The sequence below is a fragment of the Rhodnius prolixus genome, unplaced genomic scaffold, assembly GCF_049639745.1.
Source record: "Rhodnius prolixus isolate KJV_2025 unplaced genomic scaffold, Rpr scaffold_10, whole genome shotgun sequence".
NCBI classification, from domain to species: Eukaryota; Metazoa; Arthropoda; class Insecta; order Hemiptera; family Reduviidae; genus Rhodnius; species Rhodnius prolixus.
Genome location: NW_027411615.1, coordinates 5,880,636 through 5,901,967, shown reverse-complemented (window position 1 = coordinate 5,901,967; position 21,332 = coordinate 5,880,636). Strand labels below are relative to the sequence as shown.

At 32.8% G+C, this 21,332-nt stretch overlaps 1 protein-coding gene across 2 annotated transcripts in view; it reads left to right on the top strand.

Moving 5' to 3' along the window:
- The window catches only part of MESR3 (misexpression suppressor of ras 3), a 56,320-nt gene that overhangs the window by 21,418 nt on the left and 13,570 nt on the right, over window positions 1-21,332 (top strand). For both annotated transcript variants that reach the window (XM_074134229.1, XM_074134228.1), the window contains exon 2: window positions 362-518. In XM_074134229.1, the coding sequence (XP_073990330.1) occupies window positions 369-518 (150 nt within the window). In that variant the 5' untranslated portion in view covers window positions 362-368. The remainder of the gene's footprint in view (window positions 1-361; window positions 519-21,332) is intronic.

The window sequence follows — 21,332 nt, the reverse complement described above, 5'->3', positions numbered from 1 at the left end:
AAGTTTTCCTATTAACATCAAAAGCAGCATTCAAGAAATGCACTTTGTTTTTGTTTGAAGATTTGTTTGAAGCTTCAGATCAGTTCTCGATGCACATTATAGGACAAACCCTCTGATGCTTATAAAATGCAGAAAATCAATCTCGTCAATCTTTTTACTTCAGCTTTACCAAAGATAAAGGAAAAGTTTTTCAATCAAATTCAAATTTCTTTATCGATTTTTCACTAGAAATAGATAAGAATAAACTAAAAATTATTTACAAACTAATTCATTCTCCAATCATTTATTAATTAACTGATGGAAAAAAAAAAATTCCTTTTATTATTTATCTATTTAATACCAGTTTTTACTTGTTCCCTAGGACGGAGATGCCCGACTGGACAGGTCAAAGGACCGGTTCACCAGAAGATGGTGAGAGTTCTGCAGCATCAACTACCGGCAGTAACGATAGCAGCAATGAGCTAACCTATCTGGAAAGGAATCAGATAGAATCTTGTTTCAGAGCACTCAATACACAGGTAAATTTATTAGCTATTCATAATATTTTGGTATATTATCATGTTACGAGTTCACGAGTTGTGTAACGGCAAAAATATGTATATAACAACAATAAAAAGTAAAAAGGTTAGAAAGAAAGAGGAAGTAACCTTTTTTGGAACATAATATCGAGGGACTACTCGATTACTGGTTGAACTACTCGATTGTAATCGATGATTTGTTGACAAGATATTTCCTGTTCAGCGTTATTCGTTGGTATTTTAGACATACTTCTTATTGACGAGTTTTTCTATTGTTAAAATTTAATACTGCCTAAATAATAATAATTACAATAATAACAATAATAATAAATATAAGAACATATTCATAAACTCTATTATTTTTTTAAAATAAAAAGGTTCTGTCTATTAATTCTGTCGTAATAATTCCTCGCTCACGACTTTTGTTTTGCAAATCTTTGTAAGATGAAAGTTCAAGGATTGATCCTACTTTTCGGGCCTCTTACACAAATTTCAAAAAATTATTTGAAATCCAAAGAAATTATAAATGCAAAAAATAATAATAACAATAATAAGTTCTGAACTCTTATAGTAGATTGTAGATAGTGAATCTGTGCATGCACAGAAATAAAATGTGTTTTGGTTAAAGATTGTTTTTATTAATATTGAAACTGTAGGAACTGTATTCTATAGATTGTACAGGCAATTCACCCATTTTTACATACGATTTGTTGTGCTGACTAGATTCGTTGTAACAGCTTGTATCAGTTTGTGGAATTTGAAAAGTAATCATCTTAAATCTGCTCGAGAACAGGGCAGTAGAACAAGCTCCGATATTTTTTTAATCCCTAAGGGGGCTTCCATTTACTTCTTGTATGAGGATGTATTTTTATTTCTACCAATTGGAGCTCAACTTTCTAAATCTTCTTTGTTTTTCTTCGCTTCATTAAAATGCTTACGTTAATACTAAAAATGGAAATAATATTAATAGATTGGTTCGCAAGGGCATAGCATTATGTCTAAAGCTCATTTTCAGAGTGGGAATCGAGAACTATTTAATATTGAGCTAATTCCTTCCCAATCGGTAATACTTCCCGAAGCGCCGGGACGATTATAGGTCTCCTGAACCTGTGGGAGGGGGAATGTGCATTTCCAGGGCACAAGAGAAAACGACGCCGCATGTATCACAGTTTGAAGGTCTAATACCACAGGGAAAAGAAAACCTCTACCGACATACTTTGCTCATAACTGCAAAGCTAATATGCATTGTGGTACTGGGTTCGATTCCCGGGATTAGGCCTTGGATTTTATTTAATGGTTAATATGAGAAATTTACAATAAAGTATGTTTGCTAGTCGCCTCCGTCCACGACAATTGGTAGTTGGACGTAAAGCCCCGCCTGAAAAAATAGGCAATTACTTTACTTTACTTCGCTCAGCAGCTCCTCAGCAGACAGAAAGAACCTCAGGATCTTGGTAGCGTAAGCATTCTAGCCAACCCTAATGGAATCTAATCTACCAATGATAAACACAAAGTGATACGTCACCACGGCCATCTGTATCAAATGGTTACCTAGGGTAACGATATTTCCTTTCCTCTTTTCTCCAGAACACCCTAAAATGAACTGTAACGGACAATATACAGGGTGTCCCAAGCTATATGGATAACGACTTTTTCTCAGAAACTAAGATAGCTAGAAAAAAACTAAAAAATACGTGTCCCCTTAGTTTTTTGTTAGAAATCCAAAAATTTGTAAATTTTTTTCGGTGCTTCCAGAAGCGAGATACAGGCACCAACTTCATTTTTTCAAATGGGAAGGTGCGGTTTTTATTTAAGAAATAGATTCCTCTATTTTTTTAAAGAAAAATTTACTTGAACGGTTTTTTTCTGAGAGCGATATTTTACAAGTTATGAATGAAAACATGATTCTTATAGGAAATGTCAAAATGATATTATAACGGTTTTTTGATAGAATAAGAAGAAAAGTACTATTTTATTATAAATTTTACTCCTCATTAATGTTACAGATCATGCTCAAACTGGCCTCCGCCATTATAGATGCATAGACATGCTCTTTCCTGCCAATTGCCCCTTACTACCTAAGAAATAGATTCGGCTATAACCGACTAACAGGTATCTATTATTCTCTGCTTTAGTTCATCTACAGGTGCAATTCCGGCTTGATTCTGATACACCTAGATTTAGAAATGCTTTTAGGTAAGCAGAAATAAGGAAAGAAAGAAAAAAGTTATGAATAATCACCTTGTTTTTCAGGTATCCCCAAAGGAAATAGTCCATAGGTGTCAAATTCGGTGAACGAGGTGGTCACTGAATCGTCCCCCGTCGATATAACACGCCCATCAAATTGCCTATCGAGAAATCTCTTTAAATGCCTGATGGTATTATATCGACACGGGGGGCGATTCAGTGGCCACCTCGTTCACCGGATTGGTCACCTAAGGACTATTTCCTTTAGGGATACCTGAAAAACAAGGTGATTATTCATAACTTTTTTCTTTCTTTCCTTATTTCTGCTTACCTAAAAGCATTTCTAAATCTAGGTGTATCAGAATCAAGCCGGAATTGCACCTGTAGATGAACTAAAGCAGAGAATAATAGATACCTGTTAGTCGGTTATAGCCGAATCTATTTCTTAGGTAGTAAGGGGCAATTGGCAGGAAAGAGCATGTCTATGCATCTATAATGGCGGAGGCCAGTTTGAGCATGATCTGTAACATTAATGAGCAGTAAAATTCATAATAAAATAGTACTTTTCTTCTTATTCTATCAAAAAACCGTTATAATATCATTTTGACATTTCTTATAAGAATCTTGTTTTCATTCATAACTTGTAAAATATCGCTCTCAGAAAAAAACCGTTCAAGTAAATTTTTCTTTAAAAAAAATAGAGGAATCTATTTCTGAAATAAATACCACCCCTCCCCATTTGAAAAAATGAAGTTGGTGCCTGTATCTTGCTTCTGGAAGCACCGAAAAAAATTTACAAATTAAATTTGGATTTCTAACAAAAAACTAAGGGAACACGTATTTTTTAGTTTTTTTCTAGCTATCTTAGTTTCTGAGAAAAAGTCGTTATCCATATAGCTTGGGACACCCTGTATATGGTTTTAGTGACCGTAAAAATATTATTTTAAGAATTCAAGATTGGCGAAGAATCGGTCTAAATAAAACAACATCTCGTCTTTTTTGGCCAACGTTTCGACAAATATATTGCCTTCTTCAGGGCTTGGTTATGCGGGTTGGTTGAGTTACAGAAAAACGTTGACAAAAAGACTGAGTTGTTGTTTTTATTTGGACCGATTCCACGCCAATTTGAATCCTCAATATAGTTCCAAATAATATTTTTTTTAGACAAATCTTCTTGTATATATCGTCATATATCAGGCATAAGGAAACTCTTTGATCCCTTTAGAGATAAGGAATGGAAAACTACCAATATGGAGGGCATTTTCTGTTGGCCGACTTTGACTGAAATATTAGCTCAAGTTTAGGCTACCCAAGTAATCCCCTAGAAGTTATTACCTAGAAAGAAGTAAATATTACACCGTAAAGATACAAGTACAAGTGAATGGAGGTGTAAATAAATGGAACTCCTTAAGAGAGGGGCGTATATGCCAAGGCGAGGTTACAGACCTTGACCAGAACTTATATCAAGGAGCAATCCTACAAGGTTTCTCCTTAGCTGTTACAAACTTCCTGCTTATCAGTCCGGAAGTAAATATAAGTTATGTAGATATGGTTCATCCCCCCTCTTCCACTGTCTATTAGGAAGTTAGGAAGGTGAGTTTTTAGCGTTTCGTTAATGAATCATATCACATTTGCTTTTAGCAACCTTAGCTCATAATACATATTTGGCTTTTGTTTTTTTTATTAAAAGCATTGCTGTTTACCTTCACGGCCTGCCTTCAGCTTTTTCAAATCATTTAATGCATCTCTATTGGTGGCTGTTAATTGGCTGTTAATTTTTGAATGATTCAAACTAACTTTCTTCCATGTTATTTTTGTTCCTAATTCCTAAAATGTCTTGAAGAAGTTTCAATGGAATTCTTTCATTGGCTATCGTCAAATATAAAAATGGTTGTCCTCACAAATACGTATGAGATTTGTTCTACTATTCTATAACTTGTGCGTGGAATATTATTATTATTATTATTATTATTATTATTATTATTATTATTATTATTTTGTTATTGGGATTGTCAGTTTTTAAGAATAAGGATTCTAGATTAGATTAGATTAGGGCGGCCCTCAAGGCCTACGCCACTGCGACCCCTTTAGATCTATTGTAGCTCCCCTCACTTTAAAGCTCACCCACCAGACCTGTCCTTTTAATGCTGGAGAGTGACTCTTGAGTAAAGCTCCTCAGGCCTTGGTTTTTCCTCCCCGAGAAGTAACATCCTTAGCCACACGAGCCCCTCACACTGACCCAACACGTGCAGCGCCGATTCTCCCTCCTCTTCCTGACAGAACCTACAAAGGCTATCCCATCGGCCAGGCCCATGCTATGCATGGGTTTTCTGAGCCTGCAGTGTGGCCAGTTAATAGGCCCTACAATTATCCTTATAGCCCCACGCGGCCTTGATGGATTAATTCTGCAGAGTCAGCCTCGGCGAATAGCCCCTAATGAACTCCTTCGCCTGTCTCTGCCCAGTAGTGGCGAGCCACCACTCCTGAGACCTACTCTGTAACCACAAGTTAATGGCCGCAGACTTAACACACTTCGAAACCCCAAAACAGGGCTCCGGGCCAACGAAGTGTCCCGTAGAGCCTTTCCGGGCCAATAAATCTTATAAAGATTCTAGTCTCTGGTATCAGCCCAGTTTCTCATTAACAAGTTTCATCTATCTCTTTTGCTTCTTACTTTAAAAAGTTACTTTCATTGTTTACTCGCTGGCGTCATATCTTTTTGAACGTGCTACTTTCAGTCGCCAGTGTACTGCTGCAGGTTTAACAAAATATAAATCTGATTTGAACACTTACATGATTGCCTCTTACACCCATTATCAAATTTTAATTACAATTAAAAATTAAATTAATTTTTACTAGTAAAAAGTAAAAGTAATCGCCTATTTTTTCAGGCGGGGCTTAACGTCCAACTACCATTTAACTACTAGGTGTCGTGAACGGAGGCAACTTGCAAACGTACTTTACTATTATTTCTCATTTAACCATTAAATAAAATCCAAGGCCAAGACCGGGAATCGAACCCAGTACCACAACATGCATATTAGCTTTACAGTTCTCGCATTTAATATTATAAATTTAATCATTATTTTTTTAAAACAAACTTAAATGTGTACACAATATGAATATAAGGTGAGGAATGGAGGTTATGTGTTAATCTAAAAGTTACTCAGAATCCTGAACTGGAATAAACAAAATAAATAATAATAGTAATACAATTCTCTTCCTAGGAGCTTCTTACAGCTCACTGTCCGGTGATGGACAGTGTTGTCTGTAACGAGAGAACACTGTCCGGAGGCCGCCAGTGCACTGAAAAAAGCTCCGGGCGCCAATAACCTTAGATGTTGACGCGCCTTAAATCATAAAAAAAAAAATTAAAAAAAAAAAAAAAAAAAAAAATAGTAATACAATGCATATACTGCTAACCAGAATGGTAAAACTGGCAAACTGTTGATACCATCTATAGGTATGCCGGGATGGTCAAAATAAAGAAAACTGTTGATACCACCTAGGTATGCAGACGGTGAAAGAACCTACGCCCTCCGTAGAGACTGCTGCGTCAGTCGCAAACTGACGAGACACGTGTCTCTAATATAGAACGTGATGAAGTTGACATTTTTAAAATTAAATTAAATTTAATGTAAGAAAGGTCAGCTATTTTCTTAGCCAACTTATTATTTATTTCTTGTATTTTTTTTTTTTTAAATAAGAAGTAAGAATGTATTGTAGTAATGCAGTAAAGTATATAATTTTTACTTTCGCCGCAAAATTTGTTTATTATTATTTTTTGTATATATATTTCTTGCGTTATTCATTTTAGAAGGTTAGAGAGAGATTGTGCACACAATGATGGCGGTGGTTTATTTACTTTAAAAGTTCTGCGCATTGTTGTCTTTGTTCAGGTTTTTGTTTATTACTTTCTATTCATATTTTTTTGTTCTCTCTGTATCCGAATAAAAATATCAGGTCAGTGTTCTTAAGATAATTTTTCATTTTTGTTGCCATAAACATTACAGCAGCTACCTGAAAAGACGGTTGTATAGACAGTAAATTTTCCGTTTTTTCACTTTCTCATTAGATTCTTCTAATTTATTTCTGCAATTTAGCGCAAATACTTGCGTTAAAAGAACCTTGAACCCATGGATATGAATTTTTTTTGCAAGTAATTTCTTTTGTTTTCAAAACTCGAAAACATAAAAGCACAGAATGTTCAGTTGTTTTTCTTTCGTTTAATTCGAAGAAGCCACTTGATGGTGACGTTCTTTCAAATTAAAAGTCCATATGTTTGGTGTCAATTCACTCTCTTCTTTTTCTCTTTCACCTCGATTATCGAGCTTCTAGCTCAGGGGTCGGCAAACCGCGGCTTGCGAGCCGCATGCGGCTCTTTTATCCAAATTGTGTGGCTCTTCAGCTTGTCCAAAATACGAGGGTCGTTTGAAAAGTCCGTGCAAAGTCAGAGAGATAGCACCACTGGCGCGTATCGAGGTTATGTTTAGTTCAGTGGATCTTAACCTTTTCATAGACGCAGAACACCATTATATGTAATATAATTATATATTACATAATATAAGTATACATTTTTCTCGCGGAACACTAACATTAAATAATTTTAAATTCGGTATTTAGCAAGAACTTAAAATTAAATTAAAATTAAAAAAAAAAGGAACAATTTTTTGTTTTCCTATCTTTCCTAAGTTTCTAAATTTCAATACATTTAAAATTATAGATCTGTGCAGAAAATAACTATAGTTTATAATTGAGAAAAACAAAGTGTACAAGAGAACAAAATTTCATACGAATACGTGGTTCACAATGTGAGATATAGAACGGCCATAATTTTACAGAATTTCATGACCAAAAAAATTTTCAACCCTTTATATCTTCTACATTTATAGATCTGTGCACAAAATAACTATAGGTTATAATTGAGAAAAACAAAGTGTACAAGAGAACAAAATTTCATATGAATACGTGGTTCACTGTGGGAGATATAGAACGGCCATAATTTTACAGAATTTCATGACCCAAAAAATTTTCAACCCTTTATATCTTCTACATTTATAGATCTGTGCACAAAATAACTATAGGTTATAATTGAGAAAAACAAAGTGTACAAGAGAACAAAATTTCATTCGAATTCGTGGTTCGCAGTGGGAGATGTAGAACGGCCATAATTTTACAGAATTTCATGACCCAAAAAATTTTCAACCCTTTATATCTTCTACATTTATAGATCTGTGCACAAAATAACTATAGATTATAATTGAGAAAAACAAAGTGTACAAGAGAACAAAATTTCATATGAATACATGGTTCACTGTTGGAGATATAGAACGGCCATAATTTTACAGAATTTCATGACCCAAAAAATTTTCAACCCTTTATATCTTCCACATTTATAGATCTGTGCACAAAATAACTATAGCTTATAATTGAGAAAAACAAAATGTACAAGAGAACAAAATTTCATATGAATACGTGGTTCGCAGTGGGAGATGTAGAACGGCCATAATTTTACAGAATTTCATGACCCAAAAAATTTTCAACCCTTTATATCTTCTACATTTATAGATCTGTGCACAAAATAACTATAGGTTATAATTGAGAAAAACAAAGTGTACTAGAGAACAAAATTTCATATGATTACGTGGTTCGCAGTGGGAGATGTAGAACGGCCATAATTTTACAGAATTTCATGACCCAAAATATTTTCAACCCTTTATATCTTCCACATTTATAGATCTGTGCACGAAATAACTATAGTTTATAATTGAGAAAAACAAAGTGTACAAGAGAACAAAATTTCATATGAATACGTGGTTCACTGTGGGAGATATAGAACGGCCATAATTTTACAGAATTTCATGACCCAAAAAATTTTCAACCCTTTATATATTCCACATTTATAGATCTGTGCACAAAATAACTTTAGCTTATAATTGAGAAAAACAAAGTGTACAAGAGAACAAAATTTCATACGAATACGTGGTTCGCAGTGGGAGATGTAGAACGGCCATAATTTTACAGAATTTCATGACCCAAAAAATTTTCAACCCTTTATATCTTCTACATTTATCGATCTGTGCACAAAATAACTATAGCTTATAATTGAGAAAAACAAAGTGTACAAGAGAACAAAATTTCATATGAATACGTGGTTCGCAGTGGGAGATGTAGAACGGCTATAATTTTACAGAATTTCTTGACCCAAAAAATTTTCAACCCTTTATATCTTCTACATTTAAAGATCTGTGCACAAAATAACTATAGCTTATAATTGAGAAAAACAAAGTGTACAAGAGAACAAAATTTCATACCAGTACGTGGTTTACAGTGGGAGATATACAACGGCCATAATTTTACAGAATTTCATGACCCAAAAAATTTTCAACCCTTTATATATTCCACATTTATAGATCTGTGCACAAAATAACTATAGCTTATAATTGGGAAAAACAAAGTGTACAAGAGAACAAAATTTCATACCAGTACGTGTTTTACAGTGGGAGATATAGAACGGCCATAATTTTACAGAATTTCATGACCCAAAAAATTTTCAACCCTTTTTATCTTCCACATTTATAGATCTGTGCACGAAATAACTATAGTTTATAATTCAGAAAAACAAAGTGTACAAGAGAACAAAATTTCATACCAATACGTGTTTTACAGTGGGAGATGTAGAACGGTCATAATTTTACAGAATTTCATGACCCAAAAAATTTTCAACCCTTTAAATATTCCACATTTATAGATCTGTGCACAAAATAACTATAGCTCATAATTGAGAAAAACAAAGTGTACAAGAGAACAAAATTTCATATGAATACGTGGTTCACTGTGGGAGATATAGAACGGCCATAATTTTTCAGAATTTCATGACCCAAAACAATTTCAACCCTTTATATCTTCTACATTTATAGATCTGTGCACAAAATAAATATAGCTTATAATTGAGAAAAACAAAGTGTACAGGAGAACAAAATTTCATACCAGTACGTGTTTTACAGTGGGAGATATAGAACGGCCATAATTTACAGAATTTCATGACCCAAAAAATTTACAACCCTTTTTATCTTCCACATTTATAGATCTGTGCACGAAATAACTATAGTTTATAATTCAGAAAAACAAAGTGTACAAGAGAACAAAATTTCATACCAATACGTGTTTTACAGTGGGAGATGTAGAACGGTCATAATTTTACAGAATTTCATGATTCAAAAAATTTTCAACCCTTTAAATATTCCACATTTATAGATCTGTGCACAAAATAACTATAGCTCATAATTGAGAAAAACAAAGTGTACAAGAGAACAAAATTTCATATGAATACATGGTTCACTGTTGGAGATATAGAACGGCCATAATTTTACAGAATTTCATGACCCAAAAAATTTTCAACCCTTTATATCATCCACATTTATAGATCTGTGCACAAAATAACTATAGCTTATAATTGAGAAAAACAAAGTGTACAAGAGAACAAAATTTCATATGAATACGTGGTTCACTGTGGGAGATATAGAACGGCCATAATTTTACAGAATTACATGACCCAAAAAATTTTAAACCCTTTATATCTTCTACATTTATAGATCTGTGCACAAAATAACTATAGGTTATAATTGAGAAAAACAAAGTGTACAAGAGAACAAAATTTCATTCAAATTCGTGGTTCGCAGTGGGAGATGTAGAACGGCCATAATTTTACAGAATTTCATGACCCAAAAAATTTCCAACCCTTTATATCTTCTACATTTATAGATCTGTGCACAAAATAACTATAGGTTATAATTGAGAAAAACAAAGTGTACAAGAGAACAAAATTTCATATGAATACATGGTTCACTGTTGGAGATATAGAACGGCCATAATTTTACAGAATTTCATGACCCAAAAAATTTTCAACCCTTTATATCTTCTACATTTATAGATCTGTGCACAAAATAACTATAGCTTATAATTGAGAAAAACAAAGTGTACAAGAGAACAAAATTTCATATGAATACGTGGTTCACTGTGGGAGATATAGAACGGCCATAATTTTACAGAATTTCATGACCCAAAAAATTTTCAACCCTTTATATCTTCTACATTTATCGATCTGTGCACAAAATAACTATAGCTTATAATTGAGAAAAACGAAGTGTACAAGAGAACAAAATTTCATATGAATACGTGGTTCGCAGTGGGAGATGTAGAACGGCCATAATTTTACAGAATTTCATGACCCAAAAAATTTTCAACCCTTTATACTTTCTACATTTATAGATCTGTGCACAAAATAACTATAGGTTATAATTGAGAAAAACAAAGTGTACTAGAGAACAAAATTTCATATGATTACGTGGTTCGCAGTGGGAGATGTAGAACGGCCATAATTTTACAGAATTTCATGACCCAAAATATTTTCAACCCTTTATATCTTCCACATTTATAGATCTGTGCACGAAATAACTATAGTTTATAATTGAGAAAAACAAAGTGTACAAGAGAACAAAATTTCATATGAATACGTGGTTCACTGTGGGAGATATAGAACGGCCATAATTTTACAGAATTTCATGACCCAAAAAATTTTCAACCCTTTATATATTCCACATTTATAGATCTGTGCACAAAATAACTTTAGCTTATAATTGAGAAAAACAAAGTGTACAAGAGAACAAAATTTCATACGAATACGTGGTTCACAATGGGAGATATAGAACGGCCATAATTTTACAGAATTTCATGACCCAAAAAATTTTCAACCCTTTATATCTTCTACATTTATAGATCTGTGCACAAAATAACTTTAGCTTATAATTGAGAAAAACAAAGTGTACAAGAGAACAAAATTTCATATGAATACGTGGTTCGCAGTGGGAGATGTAGAACGGCTATAATTTTACAGAATTTCTTGACCCAAAAAATTTTCAACCCTTTATATCTTCTACATTTAAAGATCTGTGCACAAAATAACTATAGCTTATAATTGAGAAAAACAAAGTGTACAAGAGAACAAAATTTCATACCAGTACGTGGTTTACAGTGGGAGATATAGAACGGCCATAATTTTACAGAATTTCATGACCCAAAAAATTTTCAACCCTTTATATATTCCACATTTATAGATCTGTGCACAAAATAACTTAAGCTTATAATTGAGAAAAACAAAGTGTACAAGAGAACAAAATTTCATATGAATACGTGGTTCGCAGTGGGAGATGTAGAACGGCTATAATTTTACAGAATTTCTTGACCCAAAAAATTTTCAACCCTTTATATCTTCTACATTTAAAGATCTGTGCACAAAATAACTATAGCTTATAATTGAGAAAAACAAAGTGTACAAGAGAACAAAATTTCATACCAGTACGTGGTTTACAGTGGGAGATATAGAACGGCCATAATTTTACAGAATTTCATGACCCAAAAAATTTTCAACCCTTTATATATTCCACATTTATAGATCTGTGCACAAAATAACTATAGCTTATAATTGGGAAAAACAAAGTGTACAAGAGAACAAAATTTCATACCAGTACGTGTTTTACAGTGGGAGATATAGAACGGCCATAATTTACAGAATTTCATGACCCAAAAAATTTACAACCCTTTTTATCTTCCACATTTATAGATCTGTGCACGAAATAACTATAGTTTATAATTCAGAAAAACAAAGTGTACAAGAGAACAAAATTTCATACCAATACGTGTTTTACAGTGGGAGATGTAGAACGGTCATAATTTTACAGAATTTCATGATTCAAAAAATTTTCAACCCTTTAAATATTCCACATTTATAGATCTGTGCACAAAATAACTATAGCTCATAATTGAGAAAAACAAAGTGTACAAGAGAACAAAATTTCATATGAATACGTGGTTCACTGTGGGAGATATAGAACGGCCATAATTTTTCAGAATTTCATGACCCAAAACAATTTCAACCCTTTATATCTTCTACATTTATAGATCTGTGCACAAAATAAATATAGCTTATAATTGAGAAAAACAAAGTGTACAAGAGAACAAAATTTCATACGAATACGTGGTTCACTATGGGAGATATAGAACGGCCATAATTTTACAGAATTTCATGACCCAAAAAATTTTCAACCCTTTATATCTTCTACATTTATAGATCTGTGCACAAAATAACTATAGGTTATAATTGAGAAAAACAAAGTGTACAAGAGAACAAAATTTCATTCGAATTCGTGGTTCGCAGTGGGAGATGTAGAACGGCCATAATTTTACAGAATTTCATTACCCAAAAAATTTTCAACCCTTTATATCTTCTACATTTATAGATCTGTGCACAAAATAACTATAGGTTATAATTGAGAAAAACAAAGTGTACAAGAGAACAAAATTTCATATGAATACATGGTTCACTGTTGGAGATATAGAACGGCCATAATTTTACAGAATTTCATGACCCAAAAAATTTTAAACCCTTTATATCTTGTACATTTATAGATCTGTGCACAAAATAACTATAGGTTATAATTGAGAAAAACAAAGTGTACAAGAGAACAAAATTTCATTCGAATTCGTGGTTCGCAGTGGGAGATGTAGAACGGCCATAATTTTACAGAATTTCATGACCCAAAAAATTTTCAACCCTTTAAATATTCCACATTTATAGATCTGTGCACAAAATAACTATAGCTTATAATTGAGAAAAACAAAGTGTACAAGAGAACAAAATTTCATATGAATACGTGGTTCACTGTGGGAGATATAGAACGGCCATAATTTCTCAGAATTTCATGACCCAAAACAATTTCAACCCTTTATATCTTCTACATTTATAGATCTGTGCACAAAATAAATATAGCTTATAATTGAGAAAAACAAAGTGTACAAGAGAACAAAATTTCATACGAATACGTGGTTCACTATGGGAGATATAGAACGGCCATAATTTTACAGAATTTCATGACCCAAAAAATTTTCAACCCTTTATATCTTCTACATTTATAGATCTGTGCACAAAATAACTATAGCTTATAATTGAGAAAAACAAAGTGGACAAGAGAACAAAATTTCATATGAATACGTGGTTCACTGTGGGAGATATAGAACGGCCATAATTTTACAGAATTTCATGACCCAAAAAATTTTCAACCCTTTATATCTTCTACATTTATAGATCTGTGCACAAAATAACTATAGGTTATAATTGAGAAAAACAAAGTGTACAAGAGAACAAAATTTCATTCGAATTCGTGGTTCGCAGTGGGAGATGTAGAACGGCCATAATTTTACAGAATTTCATGACCCAAAAAATTTTCAACCCTTTATATCTTCTACATTTATAGATCTGTGCACAAAATAACTATAGGTTATAATTGAGAAAAACAAAGTGTACAAGAGAACAAAATTTCATATGAATACATGGTTCACTGTTGGAGATATAGAACGGCCATAATTTTACAGAATTTCATGACCCAAAAAATTTTCAACCCTTTATATCTTCCACATTTATAGATCTGTGCACAAAATAACTATAGCTTATAATTGAGAAAAACAAAGTGTACAAGAGAACAAAATTTCATATGAATACGTGGTTCGCAGTGGGAGATGTAGAACGGCCATAATTTTACAGAATTTCATGACCCAAAAAATTTTCAACCCTTTATATCTTTTACATTTATAGATCTGTGCACAAAATAACTATAGGTTATAATTGAGAAAAACAAAGTGTACTAGAGAACAAAATTTCATATGATTACGTGGTTCGCAGTGGGAGATGTAGAACGGCCATAATTTTACAGAATTTCATGACCCAAAATATTTTCAACCCTTTATATCTTCCACATTTATAGATCTGTGCACGAAATAACTATAGTTTATAATTGAGAAAAACAAAGTGTACAAGAGAACAAAATTTCATATGAATACGTGGTTCACTGTGGGAGATATAGAACGGCCATAATTTTACAGAATTTCATGACCCAAAAAATTTTCAACCCTTTATATATTCCACATTTATAGATCTGTGCACAAAATAACTATAGCTTATAATTGAGAAAAACAAAGTGTACAAGAGAACAAAATTTCATACGAATACGTGGTTCACAATGGGAGATATAGAACGGCCATAATTTTACAGAATTTCATGACCCAAAAAATTTTCAACCCTTTATATATTCCACATTTATAGATCTGTGCACAAAATAACTATAGCTTATAATTGAGAAAAACAAAGTGTACAAGAGAACAAAATTTCATACGAATACGTGGTTCACAATGGGAGATATAGAACGGCCATAATTTTACAGAATTTCATGACCCAAAAAATTTTCAACCCTTTATATCTTCTACATTTATAGATCTGTGCACAAAATAACTATAGCTTATAATTGAGAAAAACAAAGTGTACAAGAGAACAAAATTTCATATGAATACGTGGTTCGCAGTGGGAGATGTAGAACGGCCATAATTTTACAGAATTTCATGACCCAAAAAATTTTCAACCCTTTATATCTTCTGCATTTATCGATCTTTGCACAAAATAACTATAGCTTATAATTGAGAAAAACAAAGTGTACAAGAGAACAAAATTTCATACGAATACGTGGTTCACAATGGGAGATATAGAACGGCCATAATTTTACAGAATTTCATGACCCAAAAAATTTTCAACCCTTTATATCTTCTACATTTATAGATCTGTGCACAAAATAACTATAGGTTATAATTGAGAAAAACAAAGTGTACAAGAGAACAAAATTTCATTCGAATTCGTGGTTCGCAGTGGGAGATGTAGAACGGCCATAATTTTACAGAATTTCATTACCCAAAAAATTTTCAACCCTTTATATCTTCTACATTTATAGATCTGTGCACAAAATAACTATAGGTTATAATTGAGAAAAACAAAGTGTACAAGAGAACAAAATTTCATATGAATACATGGTTCACTGTTGGAGATATAGAACGGCCATAATTTTACAGAATTTCATGACCCAAAAAATTTTAAACCCTTTATATCTTCTACATTTATAGATCTGTGCACAAAATAACTATAGGTTATAATTGAGAAAAACAAAGTGTACAAGAGAACAAAATTTCATTCGAATTCGTGGTTCGCAGTGGGAGATGTAGAACGGCCATAATTTTACAGAATTTCATGACCCAAAAAATTTTCAACCCTTTAAATATTCCACATTTATAGATCTGTGCACAAAATAACTATAGCTCATAATTGAGAAAAACAAAGTGTACAAGAGAACAAAATTTCATATGAATACGTGGTTCACTGTGGGAGATATAGAACGGCCATAATTTCTCAGAATTTCATGACCCAAAACAATTTCAACCCTTTATATCTTCTACATTTATAGATCTGTGCACAAAATAAATATAGCTTATAATTGAGAAAAACAAAGTGTACAAGAGAACAAAATTTCATACGAATACGTGGTTCACTATGGGAGATATAGAACGGCCATAATTTTACAGAATTTCATGACCCAAAAAATTTTCAACCCTTTATATCTTCTACATTTATAGATCTGTGCACAAAATAACTATAGCTTATAATTGAGAAAAACAAAGTGGACAAGAGAACAAAATTTCATATGAATACGTGGTTCACTGTGGGAGATATAGAACGGCCATAATTTTACAGAATTTCATGACCCAAAAAATTTTCAACCCTTTATATCTTCTACATTTATAGATCTGTGCACAAAATAACTATAGGTTATAATTGAGAAAAACAAAGTGTACAAGAGAACAAAATTTCATTCGAATTCGTGGTTCGCAGTGGGAGATGTAGAACGGCCATAATTTTACAGAATTTCATGACCCAAAAAATTTTCAACCCTTTATATCTTCTACATTTATAGATCTGTGCACAAAATAACTATAGGTTATAATTGAGAAAAACAAAGTGTACAAGAGAACAAAATTTCATATGAATACATGGTTCACTGTTGGAGATATAGAACGGCCATAATTTTACAGAATTTCATGACCCAAAAAATTTTCAACCCTTTATATCTTCCACATTTATAGATCTGTGCACAAAATAACTATAGCTTATAATTGAGAAAAACAAAGTGTACAAGAGAACAAAATTTCATATGAATACGTGGTTCGCAGTGGGAGATGTAGAACGGCCATAATTTTACAGAATTTCATGACCCAAAAAATTTTCAACCCTTTATATCTTTTACATTTATAGATCTGTGCACAAAATAACTATAGGTTATAATTGAGAAAAACAAAGTGTACTAGAGAACAAAATTTCATATGATTACGTGGTTCGCAGTGGGAGATGTAGAACGGCCATAATTTTACAGAATTTCATGACCCAAAATATTTTCAACCCTTTATATCTTCCACATTTATAGATCTGTGCACGAAATAACTATAGTTTATAATTGAGAAAAACAAAGTGTACAAGAGAACAAAATTTCATATGAATACGTGGTTCACTGTGGGAGATATAGAACGGCCATAATTTTACAGAATTTCATGACCCAAAAAATTTTCAACCCTTTATATATTCCACATTTATAGATCTGTGCACAAAATAACTATAGCTTATAATTGAGAAAAACAAAGTGTACAAGAGAACAAAATTTCATACGAATACGTGGTTCACAATGGGAGATATAGAACGGCCATAATTTTACAGAATTTCATGACCCAAAAAATTTTCAACCCTTTATATATTCCACATTTATAGATCTGTGCACAAAATAACTATAGCTTATAATTGAGAAAAACAAAGTGTACATGAGAACAAAATTTCATACGAATACGTGGTTCACAATGGGAGATATAGAACGGCCATAATTTTACAGAATTTCATGACCCAAAAAATTTTCAACCCTTTATATCTTCTACATTTATAGATCTGTGCACAAAATAACTATAGCTTATAATTGAGAAAAACAAAGTGTACAAGAGAACAAAATTTCATATGAATACGTGGTTCGCAGTGGGAGATGTAGAACGGCCATAATTTTACAGAATTTCATGACCCAAAAAATTTTCAACCCTTTATATCTTCTGCATTTATCGATCTTTGCACAAAATAACTATAGCTTATAATTGAGAAAAACAAAGTGTACAAGAGAACAAAATTTCATACGAATACGTGGTTCACAATGGGAGATATAGAACGGCCATAATTTTACAGAATTTCATGACCCAAAAAATTTTCAACCCTTTATATCTTCTACATTTATAGATCTGTGCACAAACTAACTATAGGTTATAATTGAGAAAAACAAAGTGTACAAGAGAACAAAATTTCATATGAATACGTGGTTCACTGTGGGAGATATAGAACGGCCATAATTTTACAGAATTTCATGACCCAAAAAATTTTCAACTCTTTATATCTTCTACATTTATAGATCTGTGCACAAAATAACTATAGGTTATAATTGAGAAAAACAAAGTGTACTAGAGAACAAAATTTCATATGATTACGTGGTTCGCAGTGGGAGATGTAGAACGGCCATAATTTTACAGAATTTCATGACCCAAAATATTTTCAACCCTTTATATCTTCCACATTTATAGATCTGTGCACGAAATAACTATAGTTTATAATTGAGAAAAACAAAGTGTACAAGAGAACAAAATTTCATATGAATACGTGGTTCACTGTGGGAGATATAGAACGGCCATAATTTTACAGAATTTCATGACCCAAAAAATTTTCAACCCTTTATATATTCCACATTTATAGATCTGTGCACAAAATAACTATAGCTTATAATTGAGAAAAACAAAGTGTACAAGAGAACAAAATTTCATACGAATACGTGGTTCACAATGGGAGATATAGAACGGCCATAATTTTACAGAATTTCATGACCCAAAAAATTTTCAACCCTTTATATATTCCACATTTATAGATCTGTGCACAAAATAACTATAGCTTATAATTGAGAAAAACAAAGTGTACAAGAGAACAAAATTTCATACGAATACGTGGTTCACAATGGGAGATATAGAACGGCCATAATTTTACAGAATTTCATGACCCAAAAAATTTTCAACCCTTTATATCTTCTACATTTATAGATCTGTGCACAAAATAACTATAGCTTATAATTGAGAAAAACAAAGTGTACAAGAGAACAAAATTTCATATGTATACGTGGTTCGCAGTGGGAGATGTAGAACGGCCATAATTTTACAGAATTTCATGACCCAAAAAATTTTCAACCCTTTATATCTTCTGCATTTATCGATCTTTGCACAAAATAACTATAGCTTATAATTGAGAAAAACAAAGTGTACAAGAGAACAAAATTTCATACGAATACGTGGTTCACAATGGGAGATATAGAACGGCCATAATTTTACAGAATTTCATGACCCAAAAAATTTTCAACCCTTTATATCTTCTACATTTATAGATCTGTGCACAAACTAACTATAGGTTATAATTGAGAAAAACAAAGTGTACAAGAGAACAAAATTTCATATGAATACGTGGTTCACTGTGGGAGATATAGAACGGCCATAATTTTACAGAATTTCATGACCCAAAAAATTTTCAACTCTTTATATCTTCTACATTTATAGATCTGTGCACAAAATAACTATAGGTTATAATTGAGAAAAACAAAGTGTACAAGAGAACAAAATTTCATATGAATACGTGGTTCGCAGTGGGAGATGTAGAACGGCCATAATTTTACAGAATTTCATGACCCAAAACGCCTCAGGAGACTAAAGAGAAGCTTGATAAACATTATTATGGTGACTCTGCACCTTCGATTAGAACAGTTTATAAGTGGTTTCAAAATTTTCGGAGTGGCCATGTGGGCACAAGTGACGCTGAACGTTCTGGACGCCCTGTTGAGGTTACTACTCCAGGAATCATTGATAAAATCCATGATATGGTGATGGATGACAGAAGAGTGAAGGTGCGTGAGATTGCTAGTGCTGTGGGCATCTCGAATGAACGGGTACATAATATTTTGCATCAACATTTAGACATGACAAAGCTATCCGCAAGATGGGTGCCGCGATTGCTCACGCTTGCAAGGAACGGTTTGCAGCTGTTCTAGAAGAATCCGCAGGACTTTAAGCGTCGTTTCGTCACTGTGGATGAAACATGGATACATCACTACACTCCTGAGACCAAAGAACAATCTAAACAATGGGTTACCAAGGGGGAATCTGTGCCAAAAAAAGGCGAAGACCGTTCCTTCGGCCGGAAAGATTATGGCGACTGTCTTTTGGGATTCGCAAGGAATAATCCTCATCGACTATCTGGAAAAGGGTAAAACTATTACAGGTGCATATTATTCATCGTTATTGGACCGTTTGAAAACCGAGCTGCAAGAAAAACGCCCACGATTGGCCCACAAAAAAGTCCTTTTCCATCACGACAACGCACCAGCTCACACCTCAGCAGTTGTGGTCGCAAAATTAATGGAAATAGGGTTCCAACTCGTTTCACATCCCCCCTATTCTCCAGACTTGGCTCACTCGGACTACTATTTGTTCCCCAATATGAAGAAATGGCTGGCGGGAAAAAGATTTTATTCAAATGAGGAGGTGATTGCAGAAACGAATGGCTATTTTTCAGACTTGACAAATCCTATTATTCGGAAGGGATCAACAAACTAGAGCAGCGTTGGTCGAAGTGTATAAGCCTAAAAGGAGACTATGTTGAAAAATAAAAAAGGTTTACCCCAAAAAATTAAGTAATTTTTATTTTTGCACGGACTTTTCAAACGACCCTCGTATATTGTATATTTTAATTTTATTGGAACAAATGAAAAGTTCATTTATTAAAGTAAAGATATTTTTTCAAAAATGATTTTAGGAAATGTGATAAGTTTGAAATTGAATAGAATTATATTAAAACAAAATACGTAATTATATAAGACTGCCGCCTGTTCATTCAAAGACAAGTTTAGTAATTATTTATTTATTTATTTACTTTGCAATATGTGAAAATGAATATATGAAACATTTAAATGTTATTGAATATCATAAAGTAATAATTAGTGTATGCAAATGACTTACAGAGGTTTTTATACCATCATCCCTGCGGCTCTTGGTTAAGATTTTTTTAAATTATTTAAGGAAAAATTGCTCTCTACTTAAAATAGGTTGCCGACCCCTGTTCTAGCTACAATTTTTTTTTTCAAATTCCGAAATCCAAAACATAATTCATTTTTACTAACATAATCCAAGTTTGTCAAATTGCACTTTTCTTGGGAAAGACGCTTAAGAGCGACATTTATTTAAAGCTTATACTCCACAAGTGCCCTTAGTGGAATTCACTTAGAAAAACGTTTCAAAGGATAGTTGGAGATCTGAAATATAACACGGAAACGTTGTAGGGACTCTACCCGGAGGTATAACTTACAATGCCAGCGGAACATCCTTGGAATTGTTGTCAAGAACTATCTACTGAGTGAAGACTAAGTTGAGGAATTTCTTACAAAATATCGATATATTTTCAATTACTTGATAATGGAGAAACATAAGGAGACTTATGGAGAATATTGTTGAAGAAATGTTGATGCTTTTAGAGGTTACAGTTGGGTTTTTATTTACCCATCTTAGTAGTCGAAGGAGAAGAAGCATCGGCGAAATTCTTAGCACAAATAGTGTGGTAACCCTTCTCAATCTATTGGCCAG